Source organism: Halichoerus grypus, chromosome 9 (assembly GCF_964656455.1).
Source record: "Halichoerus grypus chromosome 9, mHalGry1.hap1.1, whole genome shotgun sequence".
Lineage (NCBI taxonomy): Eukaryota > Metazoa > Chordata > Mammalia > Carnivora > Phocidae > Halichoerus > Halichoerus grypus.
In genome coordinates, this window is record NC_135720.1 from 33,894,785 (window position 1) to 33,919,440 (window position 24,656).

Here is a 24,656-nt window from a genome sequence, read left to right on the forward strand (position 1 = left end):
TAATGCACTGGGGAACGTCAGAATCCTTTCTCTACAAAATAACATATTCTGGATGATTTTTTTTTTTTTTGTCAACTGTATTTCTCAAATCTGCACTTGTTTATTGAAATTCTCTAAATTTTAAAGACGTTAAAAAGTCCTTCCGACGATGAGAAGGATTAACGTTTGACAAAGAACCTGAAATCTAGTCTGGGAGATATGTAAAACAATATTTTAGAGTTGTCTGTAAGATTCAAATGAGAAAATTCAGTTTGCAATCCTCCTCAGAGACCATGACCACAGTATCTGGCTATTAGGTTAGAAAAAGTTCTTAGTTTGTCCAAATATCAATCCCTCATTTGTCTTAATCATGGTTTCTAAACATCTCACTTAGTAGATATTCTGCAAGAATGTTTAGTATCAATTCAGCCCACAACCTAATGCTCTATATAATAAAAAAAAATAATAAGCCAAGGAAAGCTTTATCATTTACTCGGAAGATAAAACATTCTTGCTACTTATCTAAACTGTTTTACACACAAGAGGATAATTAGAAAATATAGGTCTGTATAGAATAGCATCTGCTCACTTGAACTATTGCTACACATGCCTACTGTTGTTTTTTTTTTTTTTTTTAAATAACCTCTGTGTCTTGAGGTTTCCTCACATTTGATTTCCAGGTCTTTTCTATGTCTTCAGTCTAATTAAATGGCTTGCTGGCTTGGAGGTCTGAAGTCTCGGGGCTTCTGGTTTCCTTTTCTCTAATTGTCCTTCTAAACGAATTACCTGAGTTGTCATACAACATTTCGATGAAAATACAGACGACTTTCCCAGTAGAGGAAATACCAAATGCCCCAGCATTCTGGAGAAATGAGGGATCGGTTTATAACGCGGTCACTGCCAATTTTGTGACTCAGGGCTGGGAAGCAAGTGCTCTTTCAGACCCACAGAGAGGCAACCTCCACGCACTGATGGGTGGACAGCAGCCTTTTCCAGTCTTTCCCTCGGGCTCTGTTCCCTCCTGAAGCCACTCTGCAGGGACCCCCACACCTATTGGGCAGCGAGGGGGTACAGGGATGAGGCAGGCACTTAGCAGCTCTCAGGAGGTCCTGCCACGGCGGCCGCACTCCAGGTCTGTGACAGGTTTCTCAGCTTTGGGACCTGAATGAAAGACCCGCCACTAAAGGCTGCAGGGTCCAGCTGAGCTCTTCTGTATGCTTCTCTCTGCGCCTACCTTACCGAGAGGAGGATACTGGAGAGGTGCGGGGGGGAGGGAGGGATCTTTCTTATCTATAGCTTCAGAAGAGGCATTCGGTTTTTCCAAAGCGAGAGTGGAGAACTGCACAGAATAAAAACGTGAAGAGAATTCCCAGGGGCCAAGGGACATGAGGATCCCGGAAACATGAAATGTCAAGAAGATGAACTTAAGCTACTTGACAGGTTTGCAATGCATTGTATGACCACACATACAAAGGTCCAGACAGAGGGTCGTGTGAGCAGGGGAGTTGACATTAGTTACAACAAATTGTCTAGAGCTATTGTTACCCTTTAGTTCTCTCGACATGAACGGAATGTTCTCTCCCGTCGTGAAACAGACTCGGCTCTGGTTTGATGACGATTTTCCTCATTGTTCGTGTGCCCATGGAGAGATGCACTTCCAGACGGCCCTTGTTCAGGAATATCGCATAATAGGCCTGCAAGAGCAAGTGGTCATGGAAGATTAAAGAGGGGTCTCAACTATGACAGCCTTAGAGGTTCCCGGACAGAACTGCAGATTCCGTGGCTCGGAGATCTTACCTGAGCCCTTAAGACTCAATATTTTCCTAGAGTGTTTAAAGCAGCTGAGAATAGCTTTTTAATCATTGACCATTGTTACTTGTTAGATGATGTGGAGAGCGGATGTAGTAATACAACAGTCTCTGCAGAGCAAATCTGCCACGCTGAAAGGAACAGCTGTGCTTGCACCGGGGTCTCTAACTCGCAAAACCCATCAGAAAACAAAGGGTTCCTTCCTTATATTCACAAGTGGACAGCTAGCTTCTGGACATCAGATCTGACTCCTGATCTCATGGCATTTTGAGTGGTTAGCCTTCAATATGTTCTCTGAGCTGGTCGAATAGATTGCTATCACCAACATGTAACCTGTCTCCCACACTTAGAAAGAAGGAAGACAATTTTTCATCCACAAACACGACTGCTTTCTTCTTGCTATTGTTACTATAGCAACCAGTATGGTTTTGAGATCAGATTATGAACCCCAGGGAGCCTGAATGCAGTGCTAGTCCCCAAAGCCGAAGCCACGCGTGCTCCGTTTCTTGTGGAGTGTGAGGGCGCCTGCTACACGATGATCACTCGGTCCTCCACGAGTCACCGGAGGTGGTGGAGACGGTTTCAGTCAAACATCATAATGTCTCCGATGATCTACTGAATCGTCTAGGCAGCTGTGTGTCCAACACAGAAGGTCTAGAGGACCTGGACTAGTGCTCACCATCCACCAAAGGGGCAACTGCAAACTACTCACTCAATTAAAATTTTCTCAGCTGGATTGATTGTTCGAGGTAAGAAACTCCTTTAGCAGAAAAGAATCACAAATAACCCAATGGCATCAAAACGTTAGCTTTGGAAAAGAAAATATGTCAACGTAACCAACACTGATTCTATAACCGACTGGAACCATTTAACATTGTTTCCTCTTTCAAATAGCACTTATTATGAGATTTTTAAAAAATGAATATTTATTATTATTAAAATGTTGAAACATTAACATATTATTTCCAATTTACTTTGCATTATGGTACTTAATATTTTCTTTTTAATTGTTTTAATGGGCACAGGTTCTATTTTAAGAACAATCCTGAAAGCTGGTGATTTAAGTCCATTTACTTAGTCTTGATGAGGAGAAATTTGGAACCAGTAGGTGGTGTTAATTACCTGACAGTGACCTAGGAAACACATATTCTTTAGTGAAAATCTACTTCAGAATGTTTGATCTGGCCCTCTTATTATAACTAGCTCATCATTTATAATAGTGAGAAAATAATTTATTTTTCAGGATTAAAAGAGAAGGAATTTAAGAGGAAATTTAAATATATGTATTCAGTGCTTATTATGTGCAGTAAGAAATGAGAAAAAATAACACTTTTTCCTCCCTCTCTTCTTTAAAGAATATTTTTATTATGACTATTTGATAAATTCCTCAAAATATAAGAGACATGAAGCCATGTTCCCAACTATACAATTAAATGAATACCAGTAAAACTACAACCCATTTAAGAAATAATCCATTGCATCTCCTGTGAGTTTCCTCCCAACACCATCCCCCAGCTTCACCATCTCAGAGGTAACCACTAACATGGATTTTATGTTTACCATTCCCTTGCTTTTTAAAAATTATTTCTGGAAACTCACATATATATCTGTAAACAATATGTTGCTTAGTGTTACTTTTTTTTAAAGATTTTATTTTCAAGTAATCTCTACACCCAATGTGGAGCTCAAACTTACAACCCTGAGATTAAGAGTTGCACGTTCTACCAACTGAGCCAGCCAGTAGCCCCTGTTTAGTGTTACTTGTATTAGAAATCTGTAAAAATGATATCATACAGTATGTCGTACATTTTTTTCATTTCTCTTCAGTTTCTAATATCCATCCATATTGTTATGTTGGATTGTTTGCTTGTTTGTTTTAAATCAGGAATGAGTATTAAATTTTGCCAAATGGTTTCTCAGCATCTATTGAGATGTTTATATAGTTTTTAGATTTTCTGATATTGAAATACTCTTGTATTCCTGAGATAACCCAAGTTACTCATGGTTATACATCTTTGAATTTATTTTGTTTAGTCTTTATTTTTTTGGGGAGAAGAATAAGATTTATTATATAATACTTTGGATAACATGGCTTTGAACTGTGTGGATCCACTTATATGTGGATTTTTTTTTTTAGATACATATAGTATGGTACTGTAAATGTATGTCTCTTTCTTATGATGTTGTTAATAACATTTTCTTTTCCCAAGCTTACTTTTAGAATACAGTGTACAATACAGTGTATAATACATATAACATACAAAATATGTGTTAATCTAGTGATTATATTATGGGCAAGTCTTCCAGTCAATACTAGGCTATTTGTGGTTAAGTCACTGGGGAGTCAAGAGTTATAGGTGGATTTTTGACTGAGTGGGGGGGGGATTGGTGTCCCTAACTCCCATATTGTTGAAGGGTCAACCATATTACTGACTACTCAATTTTAAAGGATAAATGTGATTTTAAAAACACATAAAATCACAAACAACACAAACTGGTTTATAAGGATGCATGCGTATTTAAGGACATATTTGTAAAGCATTCCATTCTTTGGTAATGGCAGACTAGATAATTCCTATGAACTCTTTCACTGATAAAAACAAGATTAAATGGAAAAATGCATATATTTAAAAACATAAGATCAAAAGTGCTGGAGAAATATCAAGGCAGTAAAGGGTTATGATGCCTAAGAGATCACTTTTAACAGAATCAAATGGCTATAGGGTATGAAAATTGAAGTTCACACCTTACTCTGTGGGCTTTCTCTTCATGTCATGAGTGAACCTGAGCATAGGCTACTGTCTTTGCTTGTGTGGGTTGGGCTCTATTTGCCTTCTCCTATCCCAGGTCCATTCTCTGCCTTTTCTGTGTCCAGAGAGACTGAAGTGGGTCAGATTTCAATAGACTGCATCACGTTGGCTAGCAAAACTGGGAAATTGATCCTAGAAGGAATTTAAATTTGAATTTAAGGGACCCTAGCAAGATATCTATAGATGCGGTAAGTAATTGGACTTCGAGACAAGAGAAAATTATTATAATTTGAATATATTTGAAGCTTTCTCTCTTTAAACACACATATGCTAAGCCCGTATGAAATACAGGTGCAAATACAAGTGTCCATGCACCTAGAGCTGACCAACAAGGAAAATCCTCCAGGAAATAACTGTCCTAAAAAAGATGAGAGTGGAAATAAATGATGCAAACCTAAAAATACAAAGGCAATTTATAAAACCTAAATGTCTCACCAGTCTCCTTATAAAATAAGTGTTTTATATAAGCACTAGGAAAATGCACTGTCAACCAGGTATGAGGGTACCTGTCCAGTTTGCCTTCGTTTCCTCCGAGGTTGTGTTGGTGTCCCTCCACTTCCCAAGAGAATGATCCCAGACTCATTCTTGGTGCTGAAGGACAGGTTGATTTCTGTCCCTATGTCAATTGGCACAGGGGGCAGCTCTATGAAACCAGGCTTGGGGAAGCTGACTGTGTAAACGTTCTATGGGTAAAAGGGAAAAAGAGAAGAAAGCATCAGAAATGAAAATTTAAATTAATTTCTCTGTCTCACTCAGCCTCCTCCAGGCACTCAGTGTCACCATGAAATACATTGTTTTAGAAAATATGAAACTCACAGCTATATGGAGAGCTTGGGAGCAACTGGAGAAATACTATTTCTAGGTGTGACTGAACTTTCTGAGCAGTCTGGGTTAAAATAAAAATTCTGGCCTCTGTTTTTTTTTTTTTTTAAGATTTATTTATTTTAGAGAGAGCGAGCGAGCAGGGGGAGGGGCAGAGGGAGAGGGAGAGAATACTCAAGCAGACTCCCCACTGAGCATAGAGCCCAACGTAGGTCTTGATGCAGGGCTTGATGTGGGGCTTGATCCCAGGACCCTGAGATCATGACCTGAGCTGAAACCCAGAGTCAGATGCTCAACCTACTGAGCCACCCAGTGAGAACTTTTGATTTCAAATACAGACGATTATCACTGACAGATCACATTTTCTTTTGGTCTAAATCTATCTTGCTAAATCTCCCTGGTCTAAATCTATCTTGCTAAATCTCCCTGGAAAACACTCTCATAATCCCTTGAAAACCCTCAATCAACTAATTGTTTATGGAGAGAAAGCAAAAATCATCCCATGTCAAAGCTGTGTAGAAGCATATAGCATTTCTCGTTCATTCATTCATTCATCTGTTCATCATGCATGCATTCATTCATTTACTTTTCATAACCTTGCCCTCTTCCTCTCTCCTCCTAAACTAAATCTTGATAGGCACATTCTTTTGTAAATTCTTTTTTTCACTGCATCTGTGGGAGATACCTCTCTCAGAAAACACAGGTCTCATCATCACTTTTAAAGGCAGGAGATCACTCCATTGCATGAATGTGCTAGGATTTAGTTAAGCAAGCCCATGTAGTTGGGCATTTCGAGTGCTCAAAATGCTCATTTTAAAAGTCCTGGATTTTGCTGGAGTAAAAGCAAGGCATCCTCTAACACAGGATATTTTCCCGCACAGTCTTTCAGGCCCAGTTAAGTGACAGAAGTGTTGTAAAATGTATCATCTATTTTCTTTTCCAATTTTCAAATCATAGACTTTTGGATAGTTCAGATAAAACTACTGTGCAGACTTTTCAATATTTATCCACATCATTTCTGCCTCATATTTCAGTTGTAAAATAATTCCTGGTGACTGAAAAGTGCCTTTACAGAATTATGATTTTCACACATACAGGCTATTCATTTTCTGGACAGTTTTCCATCCTCATATATATATCTTTTGGATGTGGATGAGAGTTAGGCTTTGGAAGATTAAAACTCTGAATAAAACTTTCTTAAAGAAGCCAGCTTGGATCCTTAGAGTTTCAATTCTGTGTCTCCCTATTCCTTATTCCCAAGCTTCTCATGGTGGATATCTATGGCTAATTCCAAATTAGAGCCTCTAACTATGAAGACCCTGAATGCTCTGTTTCAGTCTTTAAACCTCATGTCTCAGGGATGGATTCACTTTTTCTTTCTCCTGATTCTCCTTCATTTCCCTGAATTCTATAGCCATGCCTTAAAATAATTCCAGGTGGAGAAAACAGCTAAAATGAATTGTGGTGTCATATCAGCGTAATCAAAATTTTATAAGCATGATATATTTAATATTTTTTTAAAAAACAAACTCATTACTTTAAAGATGCCCGTAAACTTTTTACTAATATTTCCTGATGACTGTTGACTCTTGCTTATAGACATTTTAAGAGAGTAGAGCTGGACCTGTGTTTCTCCTATGAGTCAGCGCCCAGTGAAGAGTCAGGGCAGAGGAGTTAAATAGAACTAGGGACATGCTTTGGCAACAAAGAAAAGATACTGAAGATACCCAATAGCAGGGGACTTCGCAGTCCTGTCAAAGATGGTCTTTGTAGATGGTTCTTAATCTGTGCCATTTTCAAAGAAAAGGAGGTTTGACTTTCAAACTATAGACAAGATGCTATGCACTAATGTTTATAGTGTAAATGGTTACTTGTTATTTGTGTAACATGGATGTGGAATGTGAAAAAAATGTGGAAAAAAAATTAAGGTTGCTAAAAAGCTATATGTAAGCCATAAAGATAAAATAAATCTAAAATAGATGACAAAAATGAGGAAAAGGGAGAAGTAGTATTGGAAATGAAGAGAGAACCAGAGAAGAGATTAATATTAAAAATACATGTTATGAAGTGTTTATTATACATGTGGGAAATTGCTTCATAATTTTGGGTCTTCATCAAACCATTTCCTACGTTTATGTGATTATGGTAATTTATAGAAGTGCTTCAATCCTGCTTTGTTATTTGAGAATTGCTAAGACAAGGGTCAGTAGGAATTTAAAATATATTAACAAGGGACTACTCCCTGTAAGAGCACCCAAACTAAGTAAATGAAATCAGAGACGAAAGTATCTAGGAAGCCATTAAAAACAAACTAACCTCCAGTGAACATCCTTTGGTAACACCGACATAATCAGGGCTACTGAGTATATTATATGGAGTTCTTGAAATTTCAATATCCTTGAGGCAGCCAGAATATTTCTTCAAATTTACTTCTGGTCTGTTGAAAAGTTTCACAGAAAACAAAAGCAACAGCATGAGGGAAATGACAGTACAGTGTTTGTGACTACGGGATGCAAGCCATACGGAGCAAACGGACACATGGGCTGGCACACATTTCTTGAACCATGCGCACGCGTACACACGTAACTAGCAAACTGTGGTTCCATTATCTACTGGTTGGATTAAGTGCATTTTTTACCCCCATCCTGCAGAAAGAATCTTTATGTAGTTAGTTCTTCTTGCTCTTTTAAATTTAAATTCAAGGTACAGAAATTAACGGATTTCTTAAGTGCTTCATATGCGTAATGAAATGCATTTTTTTTTGTACCAAAGCATAGACAGTTGTGTAGACAGTATAATAAAACTACATACCAAAAAGGTTTAAAAAACTTGCTCAAAATTTAGGGAAAAAATCTGGACTCATTTATTTTGAGAGGAAAATATTTTTGTCATTGAGACTTTTTTGGGGGGACAAGGGGCAGCTGAAGATTAAGATAATATTGTATTTCTCTTTAAAGCTTAACTAAAACAAAACCTAAGAAACATTCTTTTGGATTACATAGTCTAAAAAAATACTTCAACACTGGATTTACAGAATGACCCCAAAATCCTTATTTTATATTGGAGCAATAACAAAACGAAGCAACCAAAGGCACAAAACATACATTTTTTCCCACTAAGGTTGAATGGCTTCTATACCCAAATAACATTTGAGCATTTACTCTTTATTCATTACTTCTTAGGAAAAGACAAACATGCTAGCACCCAGTAAGTGTTCAATAAACAGAAGCTAGTATAATGTCAGTGATGATACTTCTTTATTTAGTCGAGAGCAGTGCTATCCAATAGAACTTTCTGTGGAGATGGAAATATTCTGTTCCGCATTGTCCAAATTGGTAATTACTAGTCACATGTGGCATTGGCACTTGAAACGAAGCTTATGCCAATGAGAAACTGAACACTGTTGTTTAATTTTATTTAATTGAAACCGAACACTGTGGCTGATGGCTACCATATTGAATAGTACAGGTCTATTGGGTTAAGAAATACCTTTTTTTGGTGTTAAGAAGCATCTGTAAAACCTGTCCAACCAACACCAAGATATTATTAGGATAATGATTAATTCTCTCCTCATGGTCCCATGATGCCAGGATTCCCTTTTTTTGCCTCAATATAAAACACACGGCATGAGGAAAAACAGGTGGGAAAGGAATTCAGACCCTGGCATGTGTAGCTGGTGATTTATGTCATGCCAGGTATCTGTTCTGTTTCTTTTTTTTTCTCTCTCTGGAACCGCTTCATTTTCTTTCATCATTTCCCTTTATTCCCAAGGTCTTCTCCTTCTGTTTAGTCAGTTGGTTATTACGAAGAACATGCCCAACTGGAGGGTGAGGATCTTGCTTAGAATCTTATTTATAAAGTGAAGGGAATGGGTGAATTTCATTCCAAGTGTTCATTTTCCTTTAGAGGATGAGTAATTTATCCCCAGTTTTTCAGAGGTCTTATCAATAAAGTAAATCACTTCTAAAAGTTATATATTTCACTGTTTCATGGGCGTACAATGAACTATTTCAAAACACGATGATTTAGCAGGCTAGGTGCTAGGAAAAGCATGGGGGATAAGCAATCACATATGGTGTTCGGACTCCTAATGGTAACCAAAGGCCTCTGTTTCCTCTGTTTGCCTCAAAGGCAGCATTACAAAGCTACACAGTGTCACTCCAGAGTTTTATATAGTTCCACTGAAAGCCAGGCTTTGCCTTTGAGCCATCTCAGCAAATAGCATGACTGGGCTCATCACTATATTGTGATAAAACAACTTGGATTATTTTTTGTATATACTTTCATTTCTGTATATTCTACTTTCTGGTATTAGAAGTCTGGCATTTGCTTTAAAAATTTCTTGGATAAGCTCAGCCATATTATGTCCTTTCCAGAACGATGGCATAGTTGGGCTCTGAAATACCAAAGCACCAGGCTCTAGCCAGCGTGTGCCAGCCCTGCACATCTCTGGGGTTTGATCAGCCACTTACAGGGGCCTGCACCTCATAGCTTTCATGCTAATGCCTTTCCGCAAACGGGAATTAAAATGCTCCTGGGAAGCTAGGGGGGCTGTCCACAAACTTCTTCACCATTAAGGCAAACACTTGTTTTAAGTATAGTATTTCCAGAGGTTCCTTTTATCTGGCTTCATAGCTAATTCTAAATAAACAAATCGATAAATAAGCAGCTTTGCGAAGAGGTGCAAGGGCCCTGTAAACGTTTGCGTATTTGCAGGCTTGCAAAAAGCAGCAAGGCATTGGTGAGCATTTGGGAGCACAGGCTGATTGTTCAGCAGACAGCATAGTGCTACAGAGATGGGGGTCCAGGTTTCAACCCATCAGACCGCTTTACTCTGTTCCGCTGAACTACGCCGTGCCCGTAAACCTGACCAGCTGCCCTTGGCACATGTGCTGCCGCATATCTGCGCCAGGGGGCACTGTGCGCGGGCAGTTGAGAAAAGCAGAGCAAATCCGTCCTCGTGGCTGTGGCTGGTGAAACAAGCGAAATTGCAGCCCAGTTCATGGTGGGTGAGCAGCAGCATCTTTGTAAGTAAAGGACAGCATGAGAACTCTCAGGATGCAGTACGTGCTCATGAAATGTAGTAGGAATAAAGCTGCATAGGTGTTGTTCTTCATCTCCACTGCTTTATCTAAGAAGCCACATTTACCCAACCCATGCACTTGAAGAAGGCATGCATAATTTAAATTTTACCTTGCTTTCATACTAGGTCAAAGGGAAGAAAAAAGAAAAACACAATTTACTTATAATTGCATTTTCATTTAGTAAAACAATAAACGTTAATCATAAGTCTTTTTAAAAAGTATCTCATAGGGATCTTAAAAGGAAGGGAATGTAACAAAACCAACAGAACAGAAAACAGACATAGGCCCTTGACTACAGTGGAATGAGAATCCAAAGATGACCATTTTCCATACTATTCTCTTGGGAAATTTTTATTTTGAAGTAGAAATTTAAAATACTAATTTTAATCTATTTTATGAACAGGAAAATGCACAAATGTTGCTATGCTGTAGTATTCATGAGTAGCTGATAAATATTGCCTCTCAAGGAGCTTGAAATTAATATAAGGAAAAATAATTTCTGTTTACCTCATCTTTTGAACTTTATCATATTATGATCCTGTCTGTGGGCAAAATAACAGCAAACTATGAATGCGTGGCTCCTTGCTTAATCACAGACATATGTCTAAAGATTGTATCGGAATAATGTGCCATGCCATAGAAATATTATAAAATGCTGTACTGTGCAAGTAAAAACATCTTAGTGATACAGACTCATTAGATATGTAGTCTGAAAGCTAATACATAAACCCAGCTCCACGTAGTTCAACATATACACCTTTGTAGATAATACCTAAAAATCACTTTATGGTAATTAAAACCAAGTCATCACTAGAATATATAAAGCAATGCCTTGATAGCCTTATTTTCACTTAAAGGGAATTTACTGAATGATCTTGCAAAATAAATCTTAGACTTAAGCAACTGTTGGATCCCTAGTATTTCTATGGTGTCTGACACAGAGTAGATGTTCAACAAACACTTGTTGACTGAATAAATAGATTTTTGAGTAATCACTACATCGTTACTCAAATATATTTGATCTGCAATGTTTTTTTCTGACCAGACACTTTAAGTTTGCAATCCTAACACAAGTACATTATAGTGTGGGTGAATGCAGAACCAGTTTATCTGCCCCATGAAGCTTATTAACGTAAACCCTTGAAAGACTGGTAATTAGTTGCCTGGTCTATGAGTTTAGGTACAGGGAGAAGAGTAAAACTCAGTCTGTATGCTAGCTATCATAAAATGAGGTTGAAATTCCTCTGCTCATTTGGAAAATACGAGAACAACCGACTACCATACTTTTTAATTATTCTGAGATTCCCTCCAATTGTGGTGTGTCTTTTTCGAGTAGAAACACCGACACAGGACATTTATAACCACTAAAAACTAACTAAACAAAACAAAAATTTAAAACATGGTAGTCTGTATTTGCAGCAAACTCTTATGGTTTAACCAAATCAATTCATTCCATTCTAGTTACATTCAATTAACATTTATTGAGCATCAAGTGCTTTATAACTTTTATTTCTTATGAGATGTTTTACAACAAGCAGTAAATTAATTAAATACCATATGAAATATTTTCTGAGATTTTTTAGTTACTTGCATTTATTTTTTGAACTAAACTATGAGTTAATTATATCTCCCCATCCTGCTATCTATAAAACATATGTGAAATTAAAAAAAAAAAATGTTGGCATGGGCATGAGAATACCTAATATAGCTTTAGCATTAGGCATATGGGAAAGCTCCAACATATCATTAGCATGCTAATGCTTAGCAATAAAATAGGTTATACTCCCAGGATCCTGGAACACTGACTGATTTTTAGAACACTAAGCAGTGTCAGCTTCCCATTATCTCTAGCGACTGTGCAAGGGGAACGGCAATTACAAGATGCACATTCAACTCTAGTTTCCACCTTTAATTACTTTTATAATTCTTTCCATCAGGTGAATATGAGAGAAATCATGATTTCCATCCATCTCTTCAACAAAGATATCAAATTAATCCTTGGGTTTCTAAATCCTGGTGTTGTTCTAACATGTCACATGATTTTTTTTTTTTTAAATTAAGCCTTTCTGCAACTAAAGGTTATGTGACATTCCTATTGTAATTAAACTTCAGAACTCTACAGAGTGGCCATTTAATTAAAACTTAATCCTTAGCTCTAAATAGACACTAAATTACCTCAAGTTTCTCAGTGTTGGCAGACCACCAAAATATATTTTGTCATCTGCTTTCAAGTCAAGACCAAAGTTGTTCCCGGAAGATGAAGTTGCTATGCTCTCTTCCTGGTTAGTATCTATGTCTACAATTGATATGTTGGCTGTAAAGGAAAGAAAAGGCTTACTTGAGCAGGGCCAACCACATCTGTATGGTCACTGTTACTTCAAGATAAATTTACTTTCATTCTCAAATTAACATTGACATTCTCAAGCATCTGTATAATAACTGCAGAAACAATGACATTGATAAAATAAACTATTAAACTATCCACAAAAAGGGCATAAAAATAACAGCCAGACAAAGGAAAGAAGAGAGGCATTTCCCTGTTTAAACTGTTTTTTTTCAGAAAGCAGATGGGAACCCCTTATCTCATTGATTTTCTCCCCTTTATTTTTGAGAGTCAGGCTAGGCTCTTTCTGAACTATGTGCTCTCTCACCATAATATTTGTTTAGGCCCAGCCTTTAACTGCTTTATATATTTTGGACCCGCAATGCATGCTGAGGCATCAGTTCATTAACATGACAGATTTGGCCTCTAAATCTTTGCCTGATATAGGATCTGAATTAGCAAGGGTCTGAAAATGGCTATTTGAACCAGTGGATTATAAGGGTATTTCTAAATGTTTATTCTTTGGAACACTAGTTTCCTGGATGTTCCTGGTTCAAATAAATATGACAAACATTGGGTTAAGCAAAATTAAACGTATATTTTAATTTTACGACTGCCCAGATCTTTCGACATGCCAATATTCAATGTAATGCTCCAACAGGGGGATATAGAGCAAGAAGTATTTCCCAAATTTATTTGACCATGGAGCATTATTATTTTTCCTTAACATGTCATCTTTTAGGATAGTGTTCTTTGAAAAACAAAGAAAGAATATCAAACTCTAAAATTCCACTGTAATATGTAGAAAGTATCTTCAATAAAACCAAACATAAGTATCTTATTAATAAATGACCAAAATAAAATACCAAACCAATGAATACCTCAAATCCGCAAAGTAGAGCTTTGTAAAAACAAACAACAAAAAACACCTGTTAAATAATTGTCCTATTAAAAAATACTTAGCAAGTCAAGATTTAAAAGTTTAATTACTTTCATACATATATTAATTTTATATGCACATATCCTTTTGACTGGACTGGTGGCTAAAATAAAAAAAAAATTATAAAACCATTTTCAAGACTTTTTCATACATATTCCTTTTTATCCAGATCAGCAAAGAAGTTTTCATATGGAGCTGTTGACTGGAACATGAAAATAGCTCTTTCTACAGATCTGGTGCATATTTTAATGGTATCTGTGAAAATGAGATTCTGCCTCTCTATCACAGGCAAGCCAGTGACTGGAGGTAGTTTTCCCCCTTATCCCTGAGTGAATATATGCATTTTTAGAAACCATTCTAAGAAAAACTGATTAAAGAGCAAAAATACATTGAATTGAAACTCACTGGCCCAAGCGTTAACTCCAGCAGACAGACACAGGATGGCATATTTTTACTGAGTTAAAGGAAGGGTTTTACTCTCTCCTGCATGAGTGATAGCAATGCAGTGGGCTCTGCTATGAAATGCCAATACTTGCTTTTATTTCCTGCCCTATTTCTTTCCCTTACAGAATAGCTATTCGCACAAAATTTCAGAGCTGATGAGTTCAGACATCATTGGGTAAGCAGGGAAATAAGGGTTTTATTAAATACTAGACAAAGAGTAGGGGCTTACAAGTATTTTATAATCAATGCTGAGTTGTTGTAAATGAATTGTTACTTTGGTAATTCCTTTCTTCTCTCTCTCAGCTCAATGAAAATCTAACGATCATTCTCCATCTTGTGTTCGTATGGGTGCACTTGAGGGATACGGCGTGCTCCTTGTGGTGGCCATGGTTCTACTGACTCTCAGGGAAGGTGCCGAATGCCCCCTGATGGAGTATATCTGAATTTCAAGGGACAGTGCTTCTATAAACTAGCGGAGAGCAACTCATATGAAACAACTAATCTGGTCACTAAAAAGGAGGAATGGTCACATTGCTGGAGGCTTATTTGAATTCCTATGCTACTGCTCTGAGGAATCTAATCTTGCTCAAATCTGCAGGGACCTCCCCACATCCAAACCCAGTGGGGTCTTTTGGTCTCTATCTTCGTCCCCATCTGTGCAGTATTTGATGTTGTTCACATTTCCTTCCTTCTAGGAAATTTCCTCTTTTGGCTTCCCTAATACCAGCCTCTCCGGCTCTTTGCACCTTTCCAACTTCATTCTCAATTTCCTTCTCTGTGACTTATGTCCTTGAACACTTCTGAAGTGCTCTGTTCCCTAATGTGTCTTCACTTGGCCACTTCTCAGGTTTTAGCTATCCAGGTGACCTCCAGTTTATAGCTATTTACTATATGGTGACAATTCAGAAATACACATGCCTGCGCCTGACTTTTGCCTAGAAATCCACATTCAACAGATGAGACAGCATCATCTGCATATCTTCTCTGTACTCCAGTCCCCTCACCGTTCCACAATTCATCAGTCAACAGCCCTACTAATTTCATCTCCTCAATAACGCTGATATCTACCCTATTTTTTGAAAGTTTTACCAAACTATAAGTGACATAGTAGAAGTTGCTTATGTTTAAAGTATACAATTTAGCAAGTTTTTAGATATGCATACATCCATGAGACCATCACCACAGTCAAAAAACTAAACATATCCATCACCCCAAAAGTCTTCTTATGCCTCTTTGTCATCCCTCCTTCCTGGGCCTCCCTACATAACCTCATTCTCCATAGCCTCTATCTGCTTTCTGTGACTATTGGTTCATTTGTGTTCTTTATATACTTGACATAAATGTATTCTTTTATGTCTGCCTTCTTTGGCTAAGAATATTTATTTTGCTAGTCATCCATTTTGTGTGCATATTAATAGCTCATTCTTTTTTTTATTGCTAAATAGTATTCCATTGTGACGATATACAACAATCTCTCTATTAACCTGTTAATAAATTAACCTGTTTTAGTTATTCTTTGTTTTTTGGATATATGCTTAATGTGTCTTGGGTGAATGCTTAGGAGTGGAATGGCTGGTTCATACAGTCCGTATATACTTAACCTATTAAGAAACTGCTAACCTATTTCCCAATGTGGCTGTACATTTTCTACCCTCATCAGCAGAGTGTAAGAATTCCAGTTGCTCCACATTCTTGCCAGCCCTGGGTATGTTCAGTCTTTTTTTAAAAGATTTTATTTTTTGACACACAGAGAGAGAGACAGTGAGAGAGGGAACACAAGCAAGGGGGAGTGGGAGAGGGATAAGCAGGCTTCCCGTCTAGCCCAATGTGGGGCTCGATCCCAGGACCCTGGGATCATGACCTGAGCTGAAGGCAGACGCTTAACGACTAAGCCACCCAGGTGCCCCATGTTCAGTCTTTTTAACTGTTGGCATTGTAATAACTGTATGGTGGTATCACCTTGTGGATTTATTTTGCATTGCCCTAGTGTCAAAGCCCACTACAACTCTTATTTCAAGCCATCATTTATCTCCTGCCTGGACTATTCTTGAACCTAATTTGTCACTCTGCTTTTGGTTTGATCTTCTGAAAATTTATCTTCCTCATTTCTCCTTTCTGTGATTATTTCTTTACAGCCCCCTTTGTGGGGTCTACCTTTACTATATCCCTTCAACACTGCTATTTGCTGCAGGGCTTTGGATCATCTCACTCTAGAAATGACTGCTTGGTTTTTCTCATTCCTATTCAGCTATAACTATTAATGGCATGATAATGATTCTAAACTGTCCATCTCCCCTATAGCTCTGCTAAACCTCAGGTACATGCAACTGATTGCCTGCCAATTACACAGCTTGCCTAGGCTGCTAAAGATATTAAGAGTGCTTTTAATACAATATGTCCAAAATAGAACTCAGCATCTTTTCTAGAAAACCTATTCTTTTTTATATTCAGTACCATATGATTTCACTAAAATATTTTTGTTATTTAAGGAAAAAAAAAGGAATTATTCTTGACATCCCTTTTTAAAACATTTATCCTCCACATTGAATATATCACAAAGCTCCTTGATTGTAAAATGCTTAATATCTTTCAATTCTACTCTTTCCTCTCCATTCTCATGGTTTCCTTCTCCTCACTCTTCACTTGGTTTACTGCAGACTGCAGTAGCCCCTGAAATTGTCATAAATCTACCCTCCAAAGTTTTCTAAGGAAACTTTACTAAAGCACAAATCTGATGGTGTCACATCCTCGATTAAAACTCTTAGTAGTTCCCTATAGCTTTTAGGATAAAGTTGAAGCTCATTAGCTTAGTTCACAAGGCCTTTTATGAACTGGCTCTGTTATCTCTCTAGCCTCATCTGATACTTTTTTGCCAACATTCATCCTGTTAGGCTATGGATTTACTTGTAGTAACTGTAGGGGCCAAGGGCAGGCTACCCCAAGATGGACCACTCTGACATGAAGGTTAGTTTGAGTTAAAAAGCAATCAAAACCATTTGCAATGACGTGGATGGAGCTAGAGAGGATTATGCTTAAGCTAAATGAGTCAGTCAGAGAAAGACAAATACCATATGATTTCACTCATACATGGAATTCAAGAAACAAATGAACATGGGGCAGGGGGTACAGGGAAAAAGGTAAACCAAGAAACAGACTCTTAACTATAGAGGACAATCTGATGGTTACTGGAGGGGAGTGGGGGTGGGGAGGGGTTAAATAGGTGATGGTTATTAAGGAGAGCACTTGTTGTGATGAGCACTGGGTATTGATGTGATGAATCACTAAGTTCTACACCTGAAACACATATTGCACTGTATGTTAACTAGCTGGAATTTAAATAAAAACTTGGAGGAAAAAAAAAAAAGCCATCAAAACCCAGTAGATTCTGGAAGAGCCCTTTACCTCCCCCACCAATGCCTAAAAAGAATTTAGGTAGAGGACCTGCCCCAGGAAGAGCACTATCACCAGAGAGAACTACATTATACGTGAACAATGGTAGACAGGGAGAAACTTAGCAAAGTTTGATTAAAGTCCCCTTTGTCCATTGAGTGGTTCAAGCAACATTTATTTACCAAACATTTACCCTTTTTGTTATTTTTATCTTCCTATAAATTGCATTCCTCCCTTTGAAGTCCCAGACCCCTACCTTCTTCTTAGTTCAGAAAGACCTGTGTACCTCATTTTGCCTGACTATCTTCGGAATTCCCATGTGTGTGTGGATTCCCTGCCTGTACAAAATTAAATCTGATTTTGTCCTGGTCATCTGTCTCATGTCAATTTGATTCTGAATCAGGCTAGAAGGACCCAGAAAAGGACAGGAAATTCTTGCTCCTCGGCATGAACTAAAGCATTTCCCAAAGTGTGTTCAGCAGGAATGGAGAGATTTTGGAGATTATAGAAGTTTGGGAAATGTTGGGTCAAACGGAGTTAAACATTCTTCTTAACTACTCTGCAGAGCCTCTCCCATGCAAATGTGCCTCCCTTATGTGGGAACGATGTATAAGGTAGTACTACAACTTATATAAGCGCTAACCAGTTTTTGTTCAAACAGAAGAGTTTCTCCAGGCCTCCACGTTCCAAGGAAGAGCAACTGGAAAATGATGAACGATGATGGATAATGCTCTCTGAGGCCTCCCGGCTTTCACACTACTCTCACCCCCCTGAAATGTCCAAAGGCACTGTCCATCCGGTGAAATCCTCAACTCCCGCTTGTGCCTCAGGGAGCTGACCTCTCGGTGTGACTTCAACATCTCTCTCCTGTGATTCCTAGCCTACTGTACCTATCTTGACGCAGCTACTCGCTTTCTATCCTCTCACCATTGATTTATTTACTTGTCTATCTCCGCAGTAGACTGCACGTTCCTTGAAGGCAAGGACTTGTGACAGACCTCACTCAGGTCTGGTACAATAGTTAGTGGGTGTTTGCCAGATACTTGTTAAATGCAGGAAGTGAAGGATCGTGCAAAGTTAAACTGAAATTCTCATGAAATGTCACACTGGCATGGTCAAAATTAATTAGGTTTAATTTTATAAACAGAAGCATCAAATTTCATTTGCAGATATTGGTAGTGCTATAGTGCACAGAATTAGGGGAATTATACTGAAATAACAGTAGCAGCACGCTAAGACCTAACATATTTGGATTTCTGCCTTGGTTGTGAGAGCTTACATACATACGTCTTTGACCACGTGTAAGTTTGAGCCTATGTTTCCCTTTCTCTAACACTAAAACAAAATACCTGCTTATCTCAGCAAATGAAATAATTGTGAGTATATTTTTAAAGAGTTCCTGGACTATAAAAATGTTACATTATTATTATTCAATTCCTTACTTGCATACATACAAATGTTTGGCATTTTTAAAAAGCAAAGACCTGGTCATCGTGTTCTATCACCCCTATAAATTCGACGAGTGGGCCACTGTAACTACAACATCTTGGTAAAACAAGATGGAAAGAAAAGCACACAACCTTTTCAAACCTAGTACAGGATATAATTTTACAAGTTGTAAGACAGTTTTATGCTTTCAAATTAAGCTCTCAGTTTCCAAAGAAAATGACAGAGAACCATTTGGCTCTTCAATAGTCATGTGTAACCCAAGTCACCTATAATCTAAGCCAAAGAAATGACTAGATCCATTTTTCACGGAATTTGTGAGTCCCTAAAATCACAGACACAGGGTCCTCCTCCTGATGAGGTACAGGGGAGTGTTGGATAGCATGATTAAGGCTCACAGTGCATCATTACTATAGAAACTCACCTTGTTTCTGAATTCTTGACAGGGTGAAGGATTTCCATTTCCCATCATTATGGTTTTGATTGCTGACAACGGAAGCCATTCCTGAACCCAGATCATAGCTGACTTTTACATGCCCATCAGTGAGCTCTACACTCATGAAATCTTTCTATTAATAGAGTAAAAATACACCAGTGATTCAATACACAGAGAAATATGAGTATTCACTTTTTTGTGGGGGGTTTATAATAGGGCCTTATGGCTAAGTTACTGAATGTGTTGATCTGTAAATGATATCCCTTTTGGAAATAGAATTGGTGTTACTACTTTGTGAATGTGGGTGTGACATTATGGTGTAAATGGTCACAACCAAATTACTAGGACATATCTTTTATGACAGGAGAATAAAGGAAGTTCCTTTGAAAACATATTAAGTCAACTAAAAGATATGTTCCCTGGAAGAATTTACTAAGAAATATTAACCTGGAAAAAATAATGAGGACATTTAGAACCACCTTTCAACTTAGGTCTTTAGAAGAAGACTAAGGGAGTAGTTCTGCTGCTGCATGATTCCATACTGGAGGAATCTTTACTGGGCGCTTCTCATAAAGGATTATATGGGGAGCTGCATTGAAAATAAATAATAATTGCAACTGTAATTGAATTTATCAATGAAAATATATAAGTACTATCTGTATCACCTACTCTTGGTTATCACACAGCATCCTGGAATCCTTTGAATAATAATTGATAATTTAACAATAACTGATAATTGTATTGGAATCCTATGGAAAAGAGGCAAACATTTTTAATCATGGAAGATCAGCCATGCATGTCTTTACCAGGTCTCGTGTGGCAAGGTACATCAGGAGAGCACTTGAAGAAAATGTCCTGAACTTGAACATGACAGTTGAGATGTTGGGGTACCAGCGAATGGGGCGGCTGACCAATGCGTACCCTTCTCCATCAAACTGAATAGTCCCTTCACTATCTTCTACCTGAGGACTGAAGAGAGACATTTCACATGAACCAATGTCTGTTTTGTCCATCAGTATTCAATACATCAAATTGTCTTCTGAGATTAGACTGTGAGCTGTTATAGGACAGGAACCATCCCAAATAGATCTTCCATCCTTCCATTTTTCTCCAACTCCACTGCCATCATTCTAGACCAAGTAGCAATCACTTCTTACCTGGACTTTATTTGGTGTTCAATAACTAAGTCACTGATGTTTTAAATGCTTTATGTTCTCTTGAAATACTTGGTGGATAGTAATATTGGTATTTAACTGTGTCTTAGTGGTATGAAGAGGTGGGGTTTTGGATGGACTGATAATGTCTTATTACATTTCTCATATGCATAAGATAATGGGGGGGTTTGGGTACAATGAGTGAAGGTGGTCAAAAGATACATACTTAGAGTTATAAGAAAAAAAAAAAAAAAACGCCCATGATGGAATAAAGGTCCCTACTCTCTGAATACTTGCTGTCCAATAGATTTTTCTGGGACAAATGAGATTAAGACAATAAAGGATGCCTCTACTTATCTCCGTGGTTATCTGTTGTTCTTTAATAGATTGCAAGCTCTATGAGACCAGCTAGAGATTATGGGCCAGGCTCTAGTCAGGCACAAATTTAGCACCTAGTGTGGCACGCGGGCCAGAGCAGAATAGGGCATATGGAATGAAGGAGATTTTAGTATAGCAGATTGCCCCATGGAGACTATATGTTCAATCAGTGTTGGTTGGATAATTAAGAAAATTTAAGATAAATCTTGTAAAAATAACATTTAAGAACATTTCTTTTTCAAATGCAGTTATCTATCATCTATCAATCAATCTACTTAACGATGTTATTACAGAGTAAGTCTCAAATTGTGGAGACTTTTTAAAACTTTAAAGATCTGCATGTTAGCATATATTTGAATCTCTGAAATTGGAGTGTTGTATTAACTTGAGGGTAGAGAGGAGATATGAAGAAACATTATAGTAATGTCATTGTAAAATAACAAGAGCCTAGAATATCATTTGCATGAAATCTTGGCTAAATGAGAAAAATGACAGTGTACGAACATTAACAGGCTCATGAAGGAAGAACTGTTCCACATTTTAGACAAGTTGGCTTTCTCTATGTTCCTGGATCAGAAATAAAACTGAAAGCAAAAAGAAAAGAAGGGAAGAGTCTTATTCTGTGTCTTGCACGGTCAGATCCTTGTAATTTTAAGTTATATCTAATTTGGAATAAGATCAGATGATGTCATAATTTTTTTTTCTAATGTAAACTTAAAAGATACTTTTCAGTATTCCTGCAAAGTGCTAACGGAAAGTTTGAGGAACTAAATCAGACTATTAACTGTATAATTGATAGTGAATAAATTGGCTATGATTTGGCCTTTCTTCATCATTACGACAAATTCATTAATTTCCGGATCACTGCATTAGAGAGAAGAGAATGTTGTGTGCAGTCTACTAAGGAGAAGTCCCTTGTAGTTCTCAAATACTAGAATTTTGCATTTTATGCTGTCACACTATCATTGATGACCCTGGAAAGGGTTGTGGGAGTCACTGTTAGTTTTCTGGATGTTTTAACACAATGCACTGTTATTTATAATTTAAACAAACAAACACACACAAAAACTCACTGCACAGAACAAGTATTGGAATAAAAAACATCACTTTTTTTTTTTTTTTTTGTATAAGAACTCTGGGATATTTATAACCTGATGTCCTTATGCCCTTAATCTATTAACTCCTTCGAGGTGAAAAAAAGAAATAGCCGAGTCGATGGCAGGTACCCTGGAGTCTGATGTGGAATCTCACTGAGATCCTGCAGCAAGTCACCTAACCCTTTGGGTGTCACCTTGAGATAAAAGGGTTAGATCAGTGAATGATTTCTATGGCCTATTCATACTCCAGCCCTTTAGAAAATTCTCGTATTCAAGCAAAAGGCAAATCTGCAGGGAAGGGTTTTGTGCTGAGAACAGCTAAACACACAGATGTAGATCAGCCTACTTCCCTTAACTCATTGGCCAAACCCAGGTAAGTCTGGTTTTAACTTGGTGAGTTTGAGACAGGGAAAAAAATGAGTCCTTCCAGGCGTAGTCTATAATATCTCAACATCTAACATTAGAGTGTTCTTATTCATGTTTGAATACGTTTACTAGGAAAAGTAACTACTTTTTTTTTTTTATAATTAACACTTGCTAAGCTCCTTAACTTGCCTCTTGTTTCTCTTTTGAACCTTGATGTCTGGTCAAGTTATTAAGGATTAATTATGTTATTTGGAACAGCCATGTTCTTCCACATGTAACTGTTAACTATAGAACTAGATGTATATTGGGGTTTATTTAGTATATTAACATTTCATCATTGTTTCAGTGTTGAGCTAAATACATTAAACTTGTAGCAGTTTTTTTTTCTATTTTAATTTTAATGTGAGTTTTAGAAGTTTAAGAAAAATAAGATATAGTTCTTTTCTTATAGTCCTGGCAGATAACTCTTTTTAAAGTATAACAACAATTATATCCTTTTTCCTGATTACTGAATAAATGCAAATTTCTAAAACGGACATTCTAAGATCGACAACATGTTCTTAGTCTATGTCCTATAGCCTCATCTTTTACATCTCCCACATATAATCATTTTTGCTCTAAAACTGAACGATGGGTCTTTATGTTAAAATGTGATATGTATTCTCTTGAACACAACCTAACAAACACCAGGAGTTCTGTAAAAATTATTCCTACACATACACACTAAGGCTTATGGGAAGATAGGGTTGGTGCAGGTCACTCAAAACTTATGCAACTTTATAGTCAGGGCACTCACAGAAACAATCACAATCTTGATCGAAATATTAGCATAATTCAAAAAGGTATGCTATAAAATTTAAATTGAAGAATTTTTTCAGTAAATATAGAACTTTACCTTCAAAGGCATAGGTAAAGGTAACTTGATGGCAAGGAGCTTAAGGAAGGGTTGACATGCTGAGTGATAGAGGTGGTAAAAACGCACAATGATTGGGCAGGAACTGAGCGATCAACTTCCAAGACAGAGTGCTTGGCCAAACCAAGGGCAGGTTCATGGGTGAAGAGGCACTGTGTGTAGGCTTGAGCTTGGTAAACTCAGCTGTGCTGGTAGACTTTACATTCAGCTGCCTTTACTTAGTGGGGCAAAACCTTTACACACTGGGAAGAACTGTGTAGGAACCTACCTGACTTCGGCACCTACTTACGTCATTGTCCCCTTTGCCAATTCTGCCTGAGCGAATTCACGCTTATGAAGCAGAACAGATTTTACTTGTCCCTTCCTAAAAACACTCTGGCCTTCCAGCCTTCCTACCTTTGCTCTCACTGGTCCCTGGGACTAGAATGCTCTTTACCTTCGTTTGCAGCTCCTCTCTGGAGTCTGACTCCACGGCAAGCCCACCCCAGATACCACCTCCTCTACGAAGCAGATCTAACCCTCTGGGAATAATCATACTATACTCTGAGTGTGTCCTTTTTAAAGGGATTTTTTATTATCCCTTGCATTTTGATTATTTTAGGGCTTGTCTTTTCCTCCCTTTCTGGCTGTGAATTACTTGATGGCTAGCCCTGGACTGTATTCATCTCCGTATCAGGAAGTTCTACGTGTGAATCTCTGGCACCTGAAAAACATCCTATAAATGTGTGTGTGTGTGTATGTGTGTGTATGTATGTGTGTGTGTGTGTGTGTGTGTTGTGTATACACACACACATATATACTATAATTATATTAATTCATATAATACTTTAGATACTAAGGTTCAAGATCTTTGCAGAATTTATAATTAGCATGTTATAGTCCTAACACATTATATGCACTGCTGAATGGACATTTAAATCCTTAGATGTTTTGTTGATGATAGGCTTTTGAAAATCCTTTTTATAAATTTACTAAATAAATGTTCAGGGAAAAGTTGGCATTAATTTGTGAGTAGAGGACAATAGGACAATATTAACGTGAACCTCATTGTCCTTGTCATATTGAAAGACAAGGACAATATTAACGTGAACCTCATTGTCCTTGTCATATTGAAAACATTTTACAGAAAACATTCCGTAGTAGATTTTGTTGAAGAGTATTCACCAAACCAATCTAAACTATGAATGGGTTAGGCTTTTAAACTGTCTTCAATGCTGCATTGACAAGTCCATGATGACAGAAATAAAGAGTTGGAAGTTAAACTG

General features: G+C 37.5%; 1 protein-coding gene across 2 annotated transcripts in view; it reads right to left on the reverse strand.

Annotated features, from left to right (window-relative positions):
- The window catches only part of LAMA2 (laminin subunit alpha 2), a 622,013-nt gene that overhangs the window by 46,019 nt on the left and 551,338 nt on the right, over positions 1–24,656 (reverse strand). The window contains exons 49-55 of one of the 2 annotated variants that reach the window (XM_078054753.1): positions 20,290–20,452; positions 19,472–19,616; positions 12,680–12,818; positions 10,614–10,625; positions 7,737–7,857; positions 5,105–5,281; positions 1,525–1,673 (exon numbers count right to left, since the gene is read on the reverse strand). In XM_078054753.1, the coding sequence (XP_077910879.1) occupies positions 1,525–1,673; positions 5,105–5,281; positions 7,737–7,857; positions 10,614–10,625; positions 12,680–12,818; positions 19,472–19,616; positions 20,290–20,452 (906 nt within the window). The remainder of the gene's footprint in view (positions 1–1,524; positions 1,674–5,104; positions 5,282–7,736; positions 7,858–10,613; positions 10,626–12,679; positions 12,819–19,471; positions 19,617–20,289; positions 20,453–24,656) is intronic. The other variant, XM_078054754.1, reaches the window with a different exon arrangement.